At 42.1% G+C, this 13348-nt stretch overlaps 2 protein-coding genes across 3 annotated transcripts in view; both read right to left on the bottom strand.

Moving 5' to 3' along the window:
* Positions 1-8729, bottom strand: part of pwp2h (PWP2 small subunit processome component) — a 9772-nt gene extending 1043 nt beyond the window's left edge. The window contains exons 1-18 of the mRNA XM_032506213.1: positions 8552-8729; positions 7954-8066; positions 7664-7758; positions 7447-7546; positions 6724-6867; positions 6504-6639; positions 5773-6002; positions 5257-5400; positions 5034-5104; positions 4807-4943; positions 4049-4197; positions 2990-3137; positions 2292-2442; positions 1943-2123; positions 1675-1822; positions 1395-1503; positions 1083-1148; positions 604-822 (exon numbers count right to left, since the gene is read on the bottom strand). Coding sequence (XP_032362104.1) covers positions 604-822; positions 1083-1148; positions 1395-1503; positions 1675-1822; positions 1943-2123; positions 2292-2442; positions 2990-3137; positions 4049-4197; positions 4807-4943; positions 5034-5104; positions 5257-5400; positions 5773-6002; positions 6504-6639; positions 6724-6867; positions 7447-7546; positions 7664-7758; positions 7954-8066; positions 8552-8569 — 2359 coding nt within the window. The 5' untranslated portion in view covers positions 8570-8729. The remainder of the gene's footprint in view (positions 1-603; positions 823-1082; positions 1149-1394; positions 1504-1674; positions 1823-1942; positions 2124-2291; positions 2443-2989; positions 3138-4048; positions 4198-4806; positions 4944-5033; positions 5105-5256; positions 5401-5772; positions 6003-6503; positions 6640-6723; positions 6868-7446; positions 7547-7663; positions 7759-7953; positions 8067-8551) is intronic.
* A 1045-nt stretch (positions 8730-9774) lies between these two features.
* pjvk (pejvakin) overlaps positions 9775-13348 on the bottom strand; it is a 5246-nt gene continuing 1672 nt past the window's right edge. The window contains exons 3-6 of one of the 2 annotated variants that reach the window (XM_032506224.1): positions 12687-12828; positions 11643-11760; positions 10283-10426; positions 9775-10200 (exon numbers count right to left, since the gene is read on the bottom strand). In XM_032506224.1, the coding sequence (XP_032362115.1) occupies positions 9899-10200; positions 10283-10426; positions 11643-11760; positions 12687-12828 (706 nt within the window). In that variant the 3' untranslated portion in view covers positions 9775-9898. The remainder of the gene's footprint in view (positions 10201-10282; positions 10427-11642; positions 11761-12686; positions 12829-13348) is intronic. The other variant, XM_032506225.1, reaches the window with a different exon arrangement.

The raw sequence follows: 13348 nt of genomic DNA, 5'->3' as shown, positions 1-13348 counted from the left end.
ATATATATATATATATATATAATATTATGTATATAATATAAAATATTTTAAAAAAGGAGCACAAAACGACAGTTGGCGACAATGAAGAACGTCTTGTTCATTGCTAAGGCCATATGGTCTAAATTAAACGATTGATTAATAATGTAATAACAATAACTTATACCAATGACTTATTTCACCAGTAAATTGCTCGTAAATGACAAAAACGAGCATCAGATGGGAAAAGGGTATTTTACAAAATCTTAAAATGCACCACAAGGCTGGCGAGTTTCAAGTGGACGCAGCGTCTGTGTTGTTTTTCCATTCACGGCAGCTGCAGCTGCAGACTGTTACGCCCCGGTGTTGGAGTCCTCTACAGGGAAATCCACTCACACTTTGCATCGCTTTACGTAAGCTGCCAGCACTTTAACCACTGGGTTTAACACAGCTACTATCTAACGGCAATGTAGCGTCCTTTGCATCGAGGCTTTGGAAAACAAAAAAGTCTTCGTTCTTATTTGGTCTTGTTACTACCGTTTACTACGGAACCGGTGCCCTATTGGCCCCGCTTTTTGGTACCCTACCCTGTTTGTAGAGACTTTAAAAACAGGACCGTTCACTCACTCTGCTCGTGCGGCACCGTTTCCAACACTTCCTGCTTGAGGGCTTTTTCGTTGAGTCGGAACGCCAGGACGATGGCCGGCGCCCACTCCTGAAGCCGCAGCTGCTTACGTATGCTGGCCGGCGTCACATCCAGGTCCAGGTCGTATGGGTCAAAGACCAGAGATCCATCGAGGGAGTAGACCAGCAGGCCCTCAGTGGTGGTGGCCGCCCAGCTACGCCCTGACAGAAGATGTAAACACTTTAAACTACTACCCAACACCAGATCCCTCGGATCTTCTTCAAAACATAAAAACATGGTGACATTTCATCCTCCTTAATGTGGGTTTCCTGACAGCTGCATTTAAAGTATGACATGGGGACTGCAGATCTGCATTAAAGTTGAAGGACAGAAAGACAAAAACCTTTTTTATATTTTCAAAACAGAAGCAACCTCTTTTGTAGGACTTTACTCTAACTAACAAAATTTAAAGCCAACCTACCAGTAGGGGAGAACCGCAGCGAGCTCACTCTGATCTCTGGCTTAAAGTGTCGAGAACTCATGTCACCTGTGAGGATAAACACAAAGAACAAAATGAACAAGATATATGTGAAAACATCGAGTTAAGTCAAGCAACAACATGATGGATTTAGGAAACAAGACATGAAGTCTCCAAGAAACAATAAAAAGGGATTTTACCTTTCACCTGCGGGACTGCAAATTCCTTACCCTCTATTTTGATTAACAAAGTACTCTATACTTTATTTACTCATACTACTAACAGCTTATTTGAGTGTTGAAGTGGGCATGGTACCTCTCCTGACTCCAGGGAGGCTGATGTTGACCCCGTCTCCGTCTCCAGCTCCCTCGTCCACCAGAGCCAGGCTGCCAAACTCAGTCATCTTCCGTCGGTCCAGGAACTCCTGAAGGCAACGTAAGAACACATATGGTGAAGTTCAAGGACCAAGTAAGTCGGTATGTAATCGCTGGTTTAAATCCCAGTTTGCCCAGGAAACATCAAACAACCACACACTTTAAATGGACTATTTTACTATATTTTTCTCTGTATCTACAGGTGACAGCAGTTGCCGTACCTCCATGGCATCAAAAGACAGGTTGCAAGAGATCTCAAACTTCTTCATGAGCATCTGCTCTTTGACGTTGTAGATGCAGACAAACTTGGACTGGCCTCCCGCCAAAACCGACTCCCCGTCTGCCGAGTAGCACAGCGACGTGAAGGACCTGGATGCACAAAAAGCAGAAAACGCATCCTGAATCATAAATTCCACAAAAAAGCCATCAAATCAGACTTTTCCTTTCCGGATTGGAACAAAAGGAAATAAGTGCAGTTCTCTCACTCACTTGCCCTTTGCGGACTGCTTGGCTGTGATTTTATCCGTCTCTTTGCGGCCCGTCTCCAGGTCGTGGCGTCCGGCCACGGAGCCGGTTTGTGTGGCTGCTTGGGGGTTCCAGAAAGAGATTTCACCGTTCAGAGTGGCCACAGCCAACTCCTGACCATCAGGGCGGTAAGTCACTGCCAAACCTGACAAACACACACAAAAGCTCACTTACATTATCCATCGCAAAAAGGTTCTTGGTCCACTGGGAAAGTTCCTGCAGTGGGAACGCCCTATGTGTGTCTAGAAATCAACTCTTGAGCTTTGCTGCCCCCTAGTGGCAGTATAAAAAAGGACAATGGGATTGTATTTACCATCAGAGCTGAGAGGAAGGGTTTCTTTGACCTGCCAGCTGTCCAACATGTCCCACAGCCGGATGGTGCGGTCCCACGAGGCGCTGGCCAGGATGGACTGGACTGGACTGAAACAAAGGCAGCTGACCGGACCCTCGTGACCCCCGAGGACCTGGTCAATAACAGGGAGGAGGCGGGGCAGGTAAATAAGACCTAGAGCTGCACAATTAAGGGCAATTTTATCTAAACCACAATATGGACTAGTGCAAAATCTAAATCGCAATATTTAAATTGCAATATTTGTTAAAGGCAATGAATGAATGGTCGACCCATTCTGAATGAAGTAATGTGGTGCTGCATCCCGGCCTGCAAATCCTATCCTACAGACTGAAGAAAAAAATGTTTTTTAGTACAGATCCTCGCAAACAAAACCCATTATAATAATTTCAGTTTTTGTAGTTGAAATGTCTTTAATGTCCCAATGGGCAATTCGGTTCACATGGTTCACATGTAGCCAATACATAACAATTAGCACAAAAAAGCAAATAAAAACATAAAATAGTAAATCATTTTATATTTCTCAATGAAAATGACGACACAAAAATGATCATTCCCTCCAATATCGGGAATCATACCGCATTCACAATATCAGCCAGCCTTAATAAGAACATATTTAAACAAAAGCCCCATTTCTATACAGTTTGTCATTATGGGCCTACCTCCAGCAGTCTCCCCGTCTGCATGGACCACAGGAAGATCTCAAAGGAGTCCTGGGCTCCTGCGCTCACCAGCTCCCCGCTGACATCCACTGCCAGGGAGGAGAACTGCGCCGGCCGAGGCGACGTGAACGTCCGGAAGTTTCTGTACCTGTAATAAATAAAACGTACACGCACAGATTTAAAAGTCAGATCTCTTTCAAAACGGTTTTCCATCTCCATCACATTTCTTGGGAAGTGAATAGTAACGGGCGACAGAAACGATATGCAATATAAAGGATACAAAATTGGCCTACGCTAGAGCTGTCATCGGCATCTTGAGTAAACATGGCTGAAAGTGAAACGGGGGAGCTGGTGAAAAAGACCGGTACAGCACCCATTATATGGACCCTGTTCAGATTTAAGGCGCTACAGCGGCCCTGTGGTCGGGCCGTACCACGGAGCCTTTCATCAGCCTGGCAAGTCACTATATAACGGACGATTGGCATCTCGCCAGCCGGTGTTTGCAGACGTCGTACTTCCCCGCTGAACATATGGCCGAGCGTGTTTTACTCTTCTTACTGTCTATGGCATGGCACTACTGTAAAGACACTTTTAGAATTGAAACATTTAGTTGATTATATGTGTCTTATACAGAAAGTATCTTCTTTATTCAAAAAAATGATTGTGCTTTCATTTTGCACTTTGTTTTCATTTGCGTTTGCACTAAAAAGGAAAGAAACCCAATGCTTTTTCTTTGCTAAAGTCTCTGCAAATAGTGTTATAGTTTATATTTATATATATATATATATATATATATATATATATATATAAATTTGCAATTTGCAATTTACAATAAGTGTTCTCAAAACGATATACTACGTTTATTTCTCTTTTAAAAAACAATACATTTAGCAGTTGGGCTTTCCCTAGGGTCTATGTAGCCTGTTCTGAAATGGTTCTGCTATAATTTATATATTGCGATATATATCGATATTGTAAGAGGCTGCAATGTATATCGCAATATGGATTTTAGGTTACATCGCCCATCCCAAGAAGTGAACCAGCTTCACTGGGAGTCACCTGTGCAGGTCGAACGCTCTGACCGTCCCGTCCAGAGAAGCGCTGACGATGACGAAGCCGCTGGAGGTGAAGGTAACCTTGGTGACGCTGCTGGTGTGCTCGGTGAAGGTGACGAAGCAAAGGCCGCTGTTGGTGTTCCACACTTTGACCTGCGGAGATGAAACCACAGTCTGAATCTTTGACACAAAAGGCATAAAAGAAAACATCTATTTTAAGACTTTGCTGCATTTCTTTTTACATTTTCAAGCCACTGAAATAATAATAATACTTCTACTTCTTGTTAAGACATATGTCTAGGGTGTCTGCAGGTTGACTAAGTCAAATTTAAGACCTTTATGAATGAGATTTAAGAGCTAAATGGCGAAATCAAAAAAGAAAAAAAAATGTATGAAGAAAATGCATTCCCAAAATAACTTGCAAAGTAAATACTTTTTCAAATTGAACATTGTTGTATATAGTACCGCACACAGCTAACATACAACATTTAGTGTCTGAAAGAGACTCGCAGCAATAACAGGAAAGCTGATTGGCTGCAACATAAAGTGGTTAGACTAGCAAAAGAAAGAACTACAACACAACATTAGACAGAAAGAAAAAAAAACATTTCAATGAGAATTAGAGGAATATTAAGAAACCATTTAAGACCCAGGACACAAGAATTCCGCGAATTTAAGACTTTTAAGGCCTAAAATTTTTAGTTAAAATTTGTAGACTTTTTAAGACCCCGTATGTGTCAGGGGAAAGGGTCGAGCACTCACTTTGCCATCGTCGCCTCCTGTTACGATGTACTGTCCGTCTGGCGAGTACGCCAGAGACGCCATGTTGTTGAAGTGTCCCTGCTGCTTGAAGACGTAGGACTCGCTCTGCCACTCCCACACCAGCAGCTGACCCATCCCTGAAACAACACTCACATTTTTTATAAAAACAGGTAATTGGGTTGAAAAAACAAAAACAAAAAAAACACCTAGATGAAAAGACGTCTTACCCGAGCACCCAAAGCTGATCCAGTCTCCAGAGCTGTTCATGGCCACTGAGGAGATTCTCTGGTCTGAAATACTGAAAGGAGAAGCAACATTTTCTCCAAATCCACCTTGCTAAAAACGTGCAACATGCAAATTCTAGTCCTTTTTTACTTTTGTCTCGAAAATTCCCACTCCAGCACATTGATAAATTCCCTTCACAAAAACAAACTTGAGCTTTTCTCTTACCGTAGGGAGTGAACGAGGTTAAATTCTGGGAGTTCGTGCAGGTGGAAGATCCCAGAGGCAAAGCCTGTGACCAGGATGTGGGTCGGCTTGTGGTAGGCGGCAGCTGTCAAGTTGTTGAAATCCCCCTCCTTGTTGAAGAAGTGTCTGCAAGAGCAGGCAAACAGCAAGACAGAGAGCTGCTTTTAGCCTTCTGAGTACTTCATAATTTTCATCATATTTATCTCTATCTTGTTGGGGAAGAAGTTTTTTGCAGTTCCTCAAGCTTTAATTTAAAAGGGTAAATTAATCCATGACATTAGCTCTAAGCAACACATGCTGATTTGCATTTATTATACATTTAGAACAGCCAAGGGACACATAAACCTGGGCTCTGTGAAGAGCCAAAATCCTAATGGAAAGCGGGATGATGAGTATGAACATTACAATGTTCTGGCTGTGACTGAGAGATAGGAATGAAACCCTGTTGCATGGCTTATTTTTGAGAAGTAAATACAAGTAAGACCAGATGTGGCTTACTTGCTCCTCTGCTTGTATCGAACGTTGTTGGTATTCTTCTCTTTGGGAGCTCCTGCTTTTCCTCTGATGACCTCTCCCTCCTCTCCCTCCTTTCTTTCCTCCTCGGAGTCCTCTTCCTCCCCCGGCCTCGGGGGCTTGGGTTTGTCCTGGCTCTTCTTCAGGACGAGGCCGTCCAGCTCGGTGTCGCTCTCCCAGACACACAGTGTCCCGTCCTGGCTCACCGTGTACAGCTGGCAACCCAGAAACAACACTCACTCATCAGAGTCTCCTTATTCAGGGGTTTTCCCTCTCATAAATCTTTATGTGCAGCACCTGAGCCGTTTTTGGCAGCACCTAAGCCGAATGAATGTAAAAAGAGCCAAAAATGTTGAAAACAGTCAATCAATCAAACTGAAAGGCTTTTCAGATTTAATGATTGGAGTTGGATGTATTTAGCAGCTTTTGTGCTTAAGTTCTCTGGGTGTAATTTGTTTTTTTAAAATCTGTGCTAGCGTTCCAACGTTTTAGACTAAGATATGGTGAAAATAATAGTCCAAATTTATGTGTAACTGCATATTTCTTTCATTTAAAAACATCCCATTTTTTTGAGGAAACACCGCTAAACCCCGGAGCCAAATCTGCGCACCTACGTCTTTTGAAAACCCTGATATTGACTTTTTCCTTTTTAATTTTCATACAAAACCACACGTGTCATTTCAGATTAAAGTAGTGGAAGGCGAAACCAGACTCACGTCCAGGCTGTCCTTCTCAAAGAAGCAGCCCACGACGACGTCCTTGTGTCCTCCCAGGGAGTAGTAGATGAGGTTGGCCCAGCGCTCGGCACCAAACACCCACGTTGACATGTCTTTGCTGCCCACCACAAAACACCTGAAGGAAAAGGTCCCAACCGTGACATGTCTTTTTTTTCTCAGGGTTTTTACATGCTTTGATGTCTGACGGACTTTGACTCACTTGGAGTCGTCCGTCCAGTCGATGCAGGTGGTCTCATCGTAGGGGCCGTAGTAGCTCTTGTCCAACACGAAGGCGTTAAACTCCCGCTGCTTCCCCGGAGCGTGGTACATCAGAGCCACGTTCTCCTTCGTAACAACAAACTTCCTGAAAGGGGAACCCATTTGATTTGATTTTGTATTAATCTCGAACAGACAGCATGTTGTAAAAGAAAGGAAAAAAAATAAAATACAAACACAAAGATAAAAACACAAAATATCAGCTTTTAACAAACAGAAAAAAAGAGTATAGGTTGGAGAAGGCGTAGGCAGAAGCATAACACTTCTATAGTCCTGCCCTACTTCATATTATCATTATTACAGGAAGAAATTTAAGAGATATTCATATACAGCATAGACGATTGTAGGTCATACGACACTTACAACAACAACTATACCCTTATGTTACATTTACATTTTCATATTCTGGTCTTCTCCTTTCTATATTGATCAAGTATTGGTTCTTTGTTCTATTTTTGAACTGTAGATAATGACTCTAGTTCACACAAGAGGTTGTTTAACTATAAATGTACCTCTTAAATCAAAGATCAGCATAATTCTGTCCCAAAAAAAGAGACGCAGGAAGGGACTGATGGTGGGAAAAAGTACGTTATTTGATGATGTCACCTTGGGAACCAGGAATTTTATGGTTTTCAACACTTCATCAATTCCGTTGAGACATCCTTACCTGCCATCAGGTGAGAAGCGGATGCTGCTGACAGGCTTGTGGAAGTGGAAATGATGGAGGACGGCTCGAGTGATGAGGCTGACCAACACCGCTGCGCCATCTGTGTGACACAAACACACATTTGGATTTTTGTTGTTTTTTGCAACAAGAGGACAATAACTCATGCCTAAGTTTTTATATCACACATTAGTCAAAGAAAGATAAAGTTATATCTCACCTTCATCCACCACAACTGCTACGTTCCCATCAGGAGAGAGACCCACACATGTTATGTTCTTAGTAGTGGAGATGGGTAATGTCTCAGATGTGTTGCTACAGGAGACAAACGAAGAATTCAATCAGTTATGCTTTGACTTTTAAATGCTTATGACGGTGAACTTACATTTCCCAGCAGGTCACACCATCACGCATTATGTACTTCTGCACAGCACCCAGGTGTCATATCCAGCAGGACTACTGATGACAGCATTAATTCGCCATATAATCAGGTATTTCATTAGGACTTACTTCTTCAGGTCGAAGACTGAGATTCTGTTTCCAACCGGACTGATCACAGCGTTGCCATCTTTAGAGAAACTCAGATTCCCCTGACGATAGACTGCTCCGAGCAGATTGGAAAACTACAATAAAGAGACAGAGTTTTTGTTTGTTTTTAAATCACATACCGTTGTGAGCTGCCATTTGTGTCGAGAGAGAGAACTTCATCCGGGAACTCATTCAAAAATATGGGAATTTAACAGTATCTTGCATTTATCTAGGCAGACGTAGATAAATGCAATGACGTCAACCTCCTTCACAAAACAGTAACGTGTTCTTGTAAACTTAGGACTCAAATGAAATGGCACTTCGTTGTTAGTGGATAAGTTGATATTTTAGTATCAGACCGTAAAAACGATTACATTATATCATTAAATGCAGCCGAACATAAGTGTGTATGTTGCCACTTTACATAATAAAAAGTCTTATATGTGCAACACGATTCTTTCCCTTAACCGATATTAAATGACATATTTAACAATTTTTGAATGAAGTCTGGTGTGCAGTCCTCTCCCAAACATAACTCCATGTCCAGCAGTACCAAGCTAGCTAGCACTGACGTACTTACCCTATATGCAAACTTCATTTTAATGAATATCCTTTAAAATGTACGCATTAATAGCTCTAATTATGTCTATATCTCCGTAGAAGCGTAAATATAGGACTAACATTACACATGCTTCTTCCTCCCCTAGCCCACACGTGTTTGCATGTTGTTGACACTCGACACTTCCGGTTTGAAACGAGGTCACCCTAAACCACTGCGCCCTCTAGCGGCAGGGAGGGGAACGAGTACAATTCATTTATTATTTACAATAATAATATATATATATATTAGAATAGTCTGATATTTTATTGAGCATAACTTAATTTGTTTTTGAGAGCGTTCTTAAATTCCTAGAAAAAAAAATGCATACTTTAATTTTATTTATTTAGTTTTTTTTGGCTCGGATTGGTGTCACCAATGTCACACAAACACAAATGTCATATCTTTATGTTGTAGGACTATGTACTGTATTTTTTTTTACCAATTTAAATTCACATTCAACCTATGGAATATTAAATGTAGGCATTTATTATACTTTATTAAACTTCATTATAAGGGGATTATCTACATTTGTGTAACACCAGGTACAGGTTCTGCAGCCTCCGTCATGTAATTTAAACTCATTTGTGCACCTGAGGCCAACCTGCTGTCTGAAAGGATTTCAGTATCTTCAAGTATTAACCTTAAATAGGTCATTTAAAAAAAAATGCAGTAACCAGGTAACACTTCCAACATTACCTTATTAGCTTAAAATGAAACATGTACGTTTTCATTATAGAATTGACACTCTCCTTTACACTAAAAACTCACAAGTTGCCATCAAAGTGAAAAGATCCATACTGTACACACACTGAACAGTGAAAGCAAAAGGTCCTGCTCAAAATAATCACACAGCCGACGCTGGCCTTTACATGATCCCTCCTGTCCTTTTACACCCAACACCCCACTGAATAATTTAGCATCAGACAGCTACAATACACACACGCACACAGGCATACACACACACGCACGCACACACACACACACACACAGACACACACACACACACACACACACACACACACACACACACACACACACACACACACACACACAGCAGCACACATTTAGAAATATCATTGCCAAAGGTGCACTGAAGCGATATTGTACGTTATACCACAAACAGCTAATGTCAGAGTTTCTCTCCATGTGTGGTTTACTGGCTGCTGCTGAGGGGGATTGAGGTGTTGTGGTTCAGTACAAAGTCCAGTCCAAGTCCAGTTTTTGACTTTTATTTGAAAGATTACAGAAACAAGCAACATTTAAAAAAACCTGCTTAGTAAAACAGTATCTTGCACCATGAGAAATTGACCACATGCCTTTCTCTTTTCACCTCAGCGTTTTGTGCCAGAGGTCGAAGCAGGGCACCACGTGCAGCCGGACATACTTCAGGCCCCCGGTCGTGCACTCGAGACAGCCGTAAACCGTTTCCCGCTTCTGGCTGCCCATGCCGCAGAGTGCACAGGGCCCTTTGGGGATGTTGTGTTTGAGGAGGTTGACCCGCGTGTGGGAGCTCTCTCTCAGGTAGGCGGTGGACACGTCCGTCATGCTGGCGGCTTTCTCGTAGTAGTCGGTGACCATGTCGTCCATGTATGTGTCGGAGTGGGTTAGCTCCTCGAACGTTTGGTTGTCTGCACAGTGGTTGGATGAGGCAAAAAAGCAGTAAGTACAGTGAAAGTAAGCACTTTATTATGTAGGAGGTTATTACCGTACCTGCTCTGAAGGGGCTTCCATAGATGATTCCAGACAGGAAACGGCGCAGTCGGCCCATGGAGAAGTGACCGATGAACCCCCCGAGCTGCTCCCTGATCTGCTCCCGCTCAAATCCACCCTGAGACTCCGGGGCCACGCAGATATCTGACAGAGGAAGAAGATATCAGTTCACAGATTTGATCTTTACGGGAGTTTCCAAGAGTCAAATTAGGGCCCACTGGTTATTTTCTCTGAGATGAATAATTTTATTGAGGGTTAATAGACAGTACGTGAAAAAAATAATTTCCCACAATTTGCCACCATAACTCACTGAAATAGGAATAGGCTGAAGCAACGGCTTGTTCGTGCCTATCCTATAATCCCCATAGAATCACCCAGAAATCCAACAAAACTAAATACTTCAGGACAATGCTAGTAATTTTACTTTTTAATCAAAGTACTTCATAACCCTTCATTTTAGATTTTAAAGCTTTTTTATCATGTAATCTGCCACGTACATTCACAATTAAGCATTTGGTCTGTAGAAGGCCAGCACGACTTCCCGGTGGCCAGGATGTCTTCAATTGGAAAGCCGATGGTTTACACACAGATGGCTGCAGACACGTTGATTTGTTAAATTGATGAACCCATGAACGCTGCGTTTTCAGCACCATGCACCTTCTCTTGATGGAATTAGCTCTAATGCTGGAATGCATGCCCGTTGCATGAGAGAGTTAGTGTAATAAACGCCCAAATGTTCCGGCAGTAAGTGTCTCTTCTTTTGTGCCCAACTTGGCAGCAAACGTTTTGTCATCATTGATCCTCAAATCAGGTCTGGAGATCTTTCAACCACGAAGGGACTTAAACGTCAATCTTCTGATCCGAAGCCAGACAACTTGTCCATTAGGTCACATGGTCAGAAAATTAGACTTACATAATAGAAATATTTAGCTGTTTACAACGTGATTTATGACACAATGCCACCATAACTCTAGAGAAAGAAAGATCCTTTTATAGTAAGATAAGAATGTTTGGCATGAAGAGTGCCGAGGAGCCTGAGATGTTGATGCTCCCACAGCTTTTCATGTGAGACGCAGCTTTCAACCGTGATGGGTTTCTAGCCTTCGATTTTCTCAAAATTGACAAACCTTCATTAAGTGCCCTGTTACTTTCATCTGTCTGTAGTGGATTAAAGTTGGAGTCAGCAAAACCTCAGAAAACGTTTTTTGTTCAAAGCTCTAAGCTTCATAAAGTGGTTCCTGTGATGCTTGCAAAAGAAGAATATGTACTTTAATTTCCCCCTATTTCCTCAAATGAAAAACAATTCTGAGTAGTTTTACCAAAAATCATTTTAATAAAAGGTGCAGGTGTGTGTTCCTACCAAGTCGTCCGTCCAGCCGAACAAACAGCTCACAGATGCTGAATGCGATGGTGGTGTGAGCCGGAATGACGATGGCCTTGTCTCGACCTTTAGGATTCCTTCCGTCGTCGATCTGAAACTGCAGAAACAGGAAGCTGAGAGACTCTCCATGAGATAACAGAAGAATCGGCATTTTGAGCCAAATCATGGCGAAGCATTTCACCTGAAAACCTCCATTTCTTGATTGAGATATTTCAGTATGTAACATTCGAAGACAATACATACAAATGACACATAAAGGATAATAGTTAATGCCAAAATGTAGCATAACAGTACATAATGAAGGGCCTTTTCATTAGTAATATTTTATAGCATCAGTATGCTGTAGCTCTTATGTTAATGGTAAGGGAAATAAAGCACAAACAAAGTTTTTAATGTTTATTAAAATACATGAATTTGTCATGTGGCTGTTGCAGCTGGTGTGAGGCTAGCCCTGTCAAGACAAACACATGCACTCAGTTTGCTAGTTAGGTTACCTAAACATGCTGTATGAGCTGTAAATGTCCAACTACGCAGCCATTCTAACAGTAACCCAGGTAGAGGACAGTCACAAAGAAGAAATGTCATCTAAACACTTAAATCTTAAGTTTGCAAAATGTAACTAAACCTAGAGCGTATCAACACGAGCAAGGGTGTGTTTTATTGGTAATGAATGAACTACAAAGCCAACTGTTTCATGATGGAAAGAGCTATTGAACTTGGGACGTTTTCAAATAGTAGTACAAAGATCTGGGCCCTGTAGCAAGGCCTCTTCTATAGGCCCTTCCCAGCATGCATTGCCATGCTTTCTAGTATCTTTTTGGGCCCTCCTCACATGAGGCCCATGGGTACTCAGTCCCCATTCCCCCCCAGTCCAACACCCCTGTGCCGTCCACACCATAAACCATTAAATGAATCAGTGTCTCCAGTAGATTCCACTGTGTTTAACACAACTATGGCAGTATGGTGTGTATGGCATTCCCAAAAGTGAGCCCAGTGAACACAGTATGTGCGTACGGTGTGTACCCTCATGGTGGTCCCTCTCATGCCAGCGTGGACGGTCAGGGAGCACTGGCGTGTGGTGCGGATGCTCTCCACAACGACACACAGAACGGTCCGACCGCTCTCCTTGGACTGGCGAACCAGGCAGTGATCCAGATCTACTTTCCTGAAAAGGAAATTTGTCATTTAGTCATGTACTTTTGAGGCTAAATCCAATTTTTCCAACACAATAAACCTCACTCAAGACGGTCCTGCATTGTCCTCTTGTATGTGGCCCCTGTATTATATGTGTGCCAGTGTAGAATAACACAATCATTTATTCATCCTAACAGGGAGGAACCCATCTTCTCACGTTCCTTCTGTCACAATTAGGTCAAAGGTCAGCTATCAACTCATAGCCTTTGTTAGGAAACATTCAGTATACATCTCTTTAAGTATCAAATTTACACGGTAAACTGACGGTTGATTCTTATGAGATAAGACAAGATAAAACTTTATTGTCTGTCCACCCAGGAAAGTTTTTTGCATTGTTTTTTTTTCATAAAATCAACAGATAATACTGAAAACACAAACTTAAAAAACAAAAAACATGGATTCACATTCATGGATGGTGGATTTGAGACGGCCCCACGTGCACACACACACGCACACACACACACACACACACACACACACACACACACACA

This window comes from Etheostoma spectabile, chromosome 24 (genome assembly GCF_008692095.1).
Source record: "Etheostoma spectabile isolate EspeVRDwgs_2016 chromosome 24, UIUC_Espe_1.0, whole genome shotgun sequence".
Taxonomy (NCBI): domain Eukaryota; kingdom Metazoa; phylum Chordata; class Actinopteri; order Perciformes; family Percidae; genus Etheostoma; species Etheostoma spectabile.
This window is presented reverse-complemented; position numbering and strand designations above follow the sequence as displayed.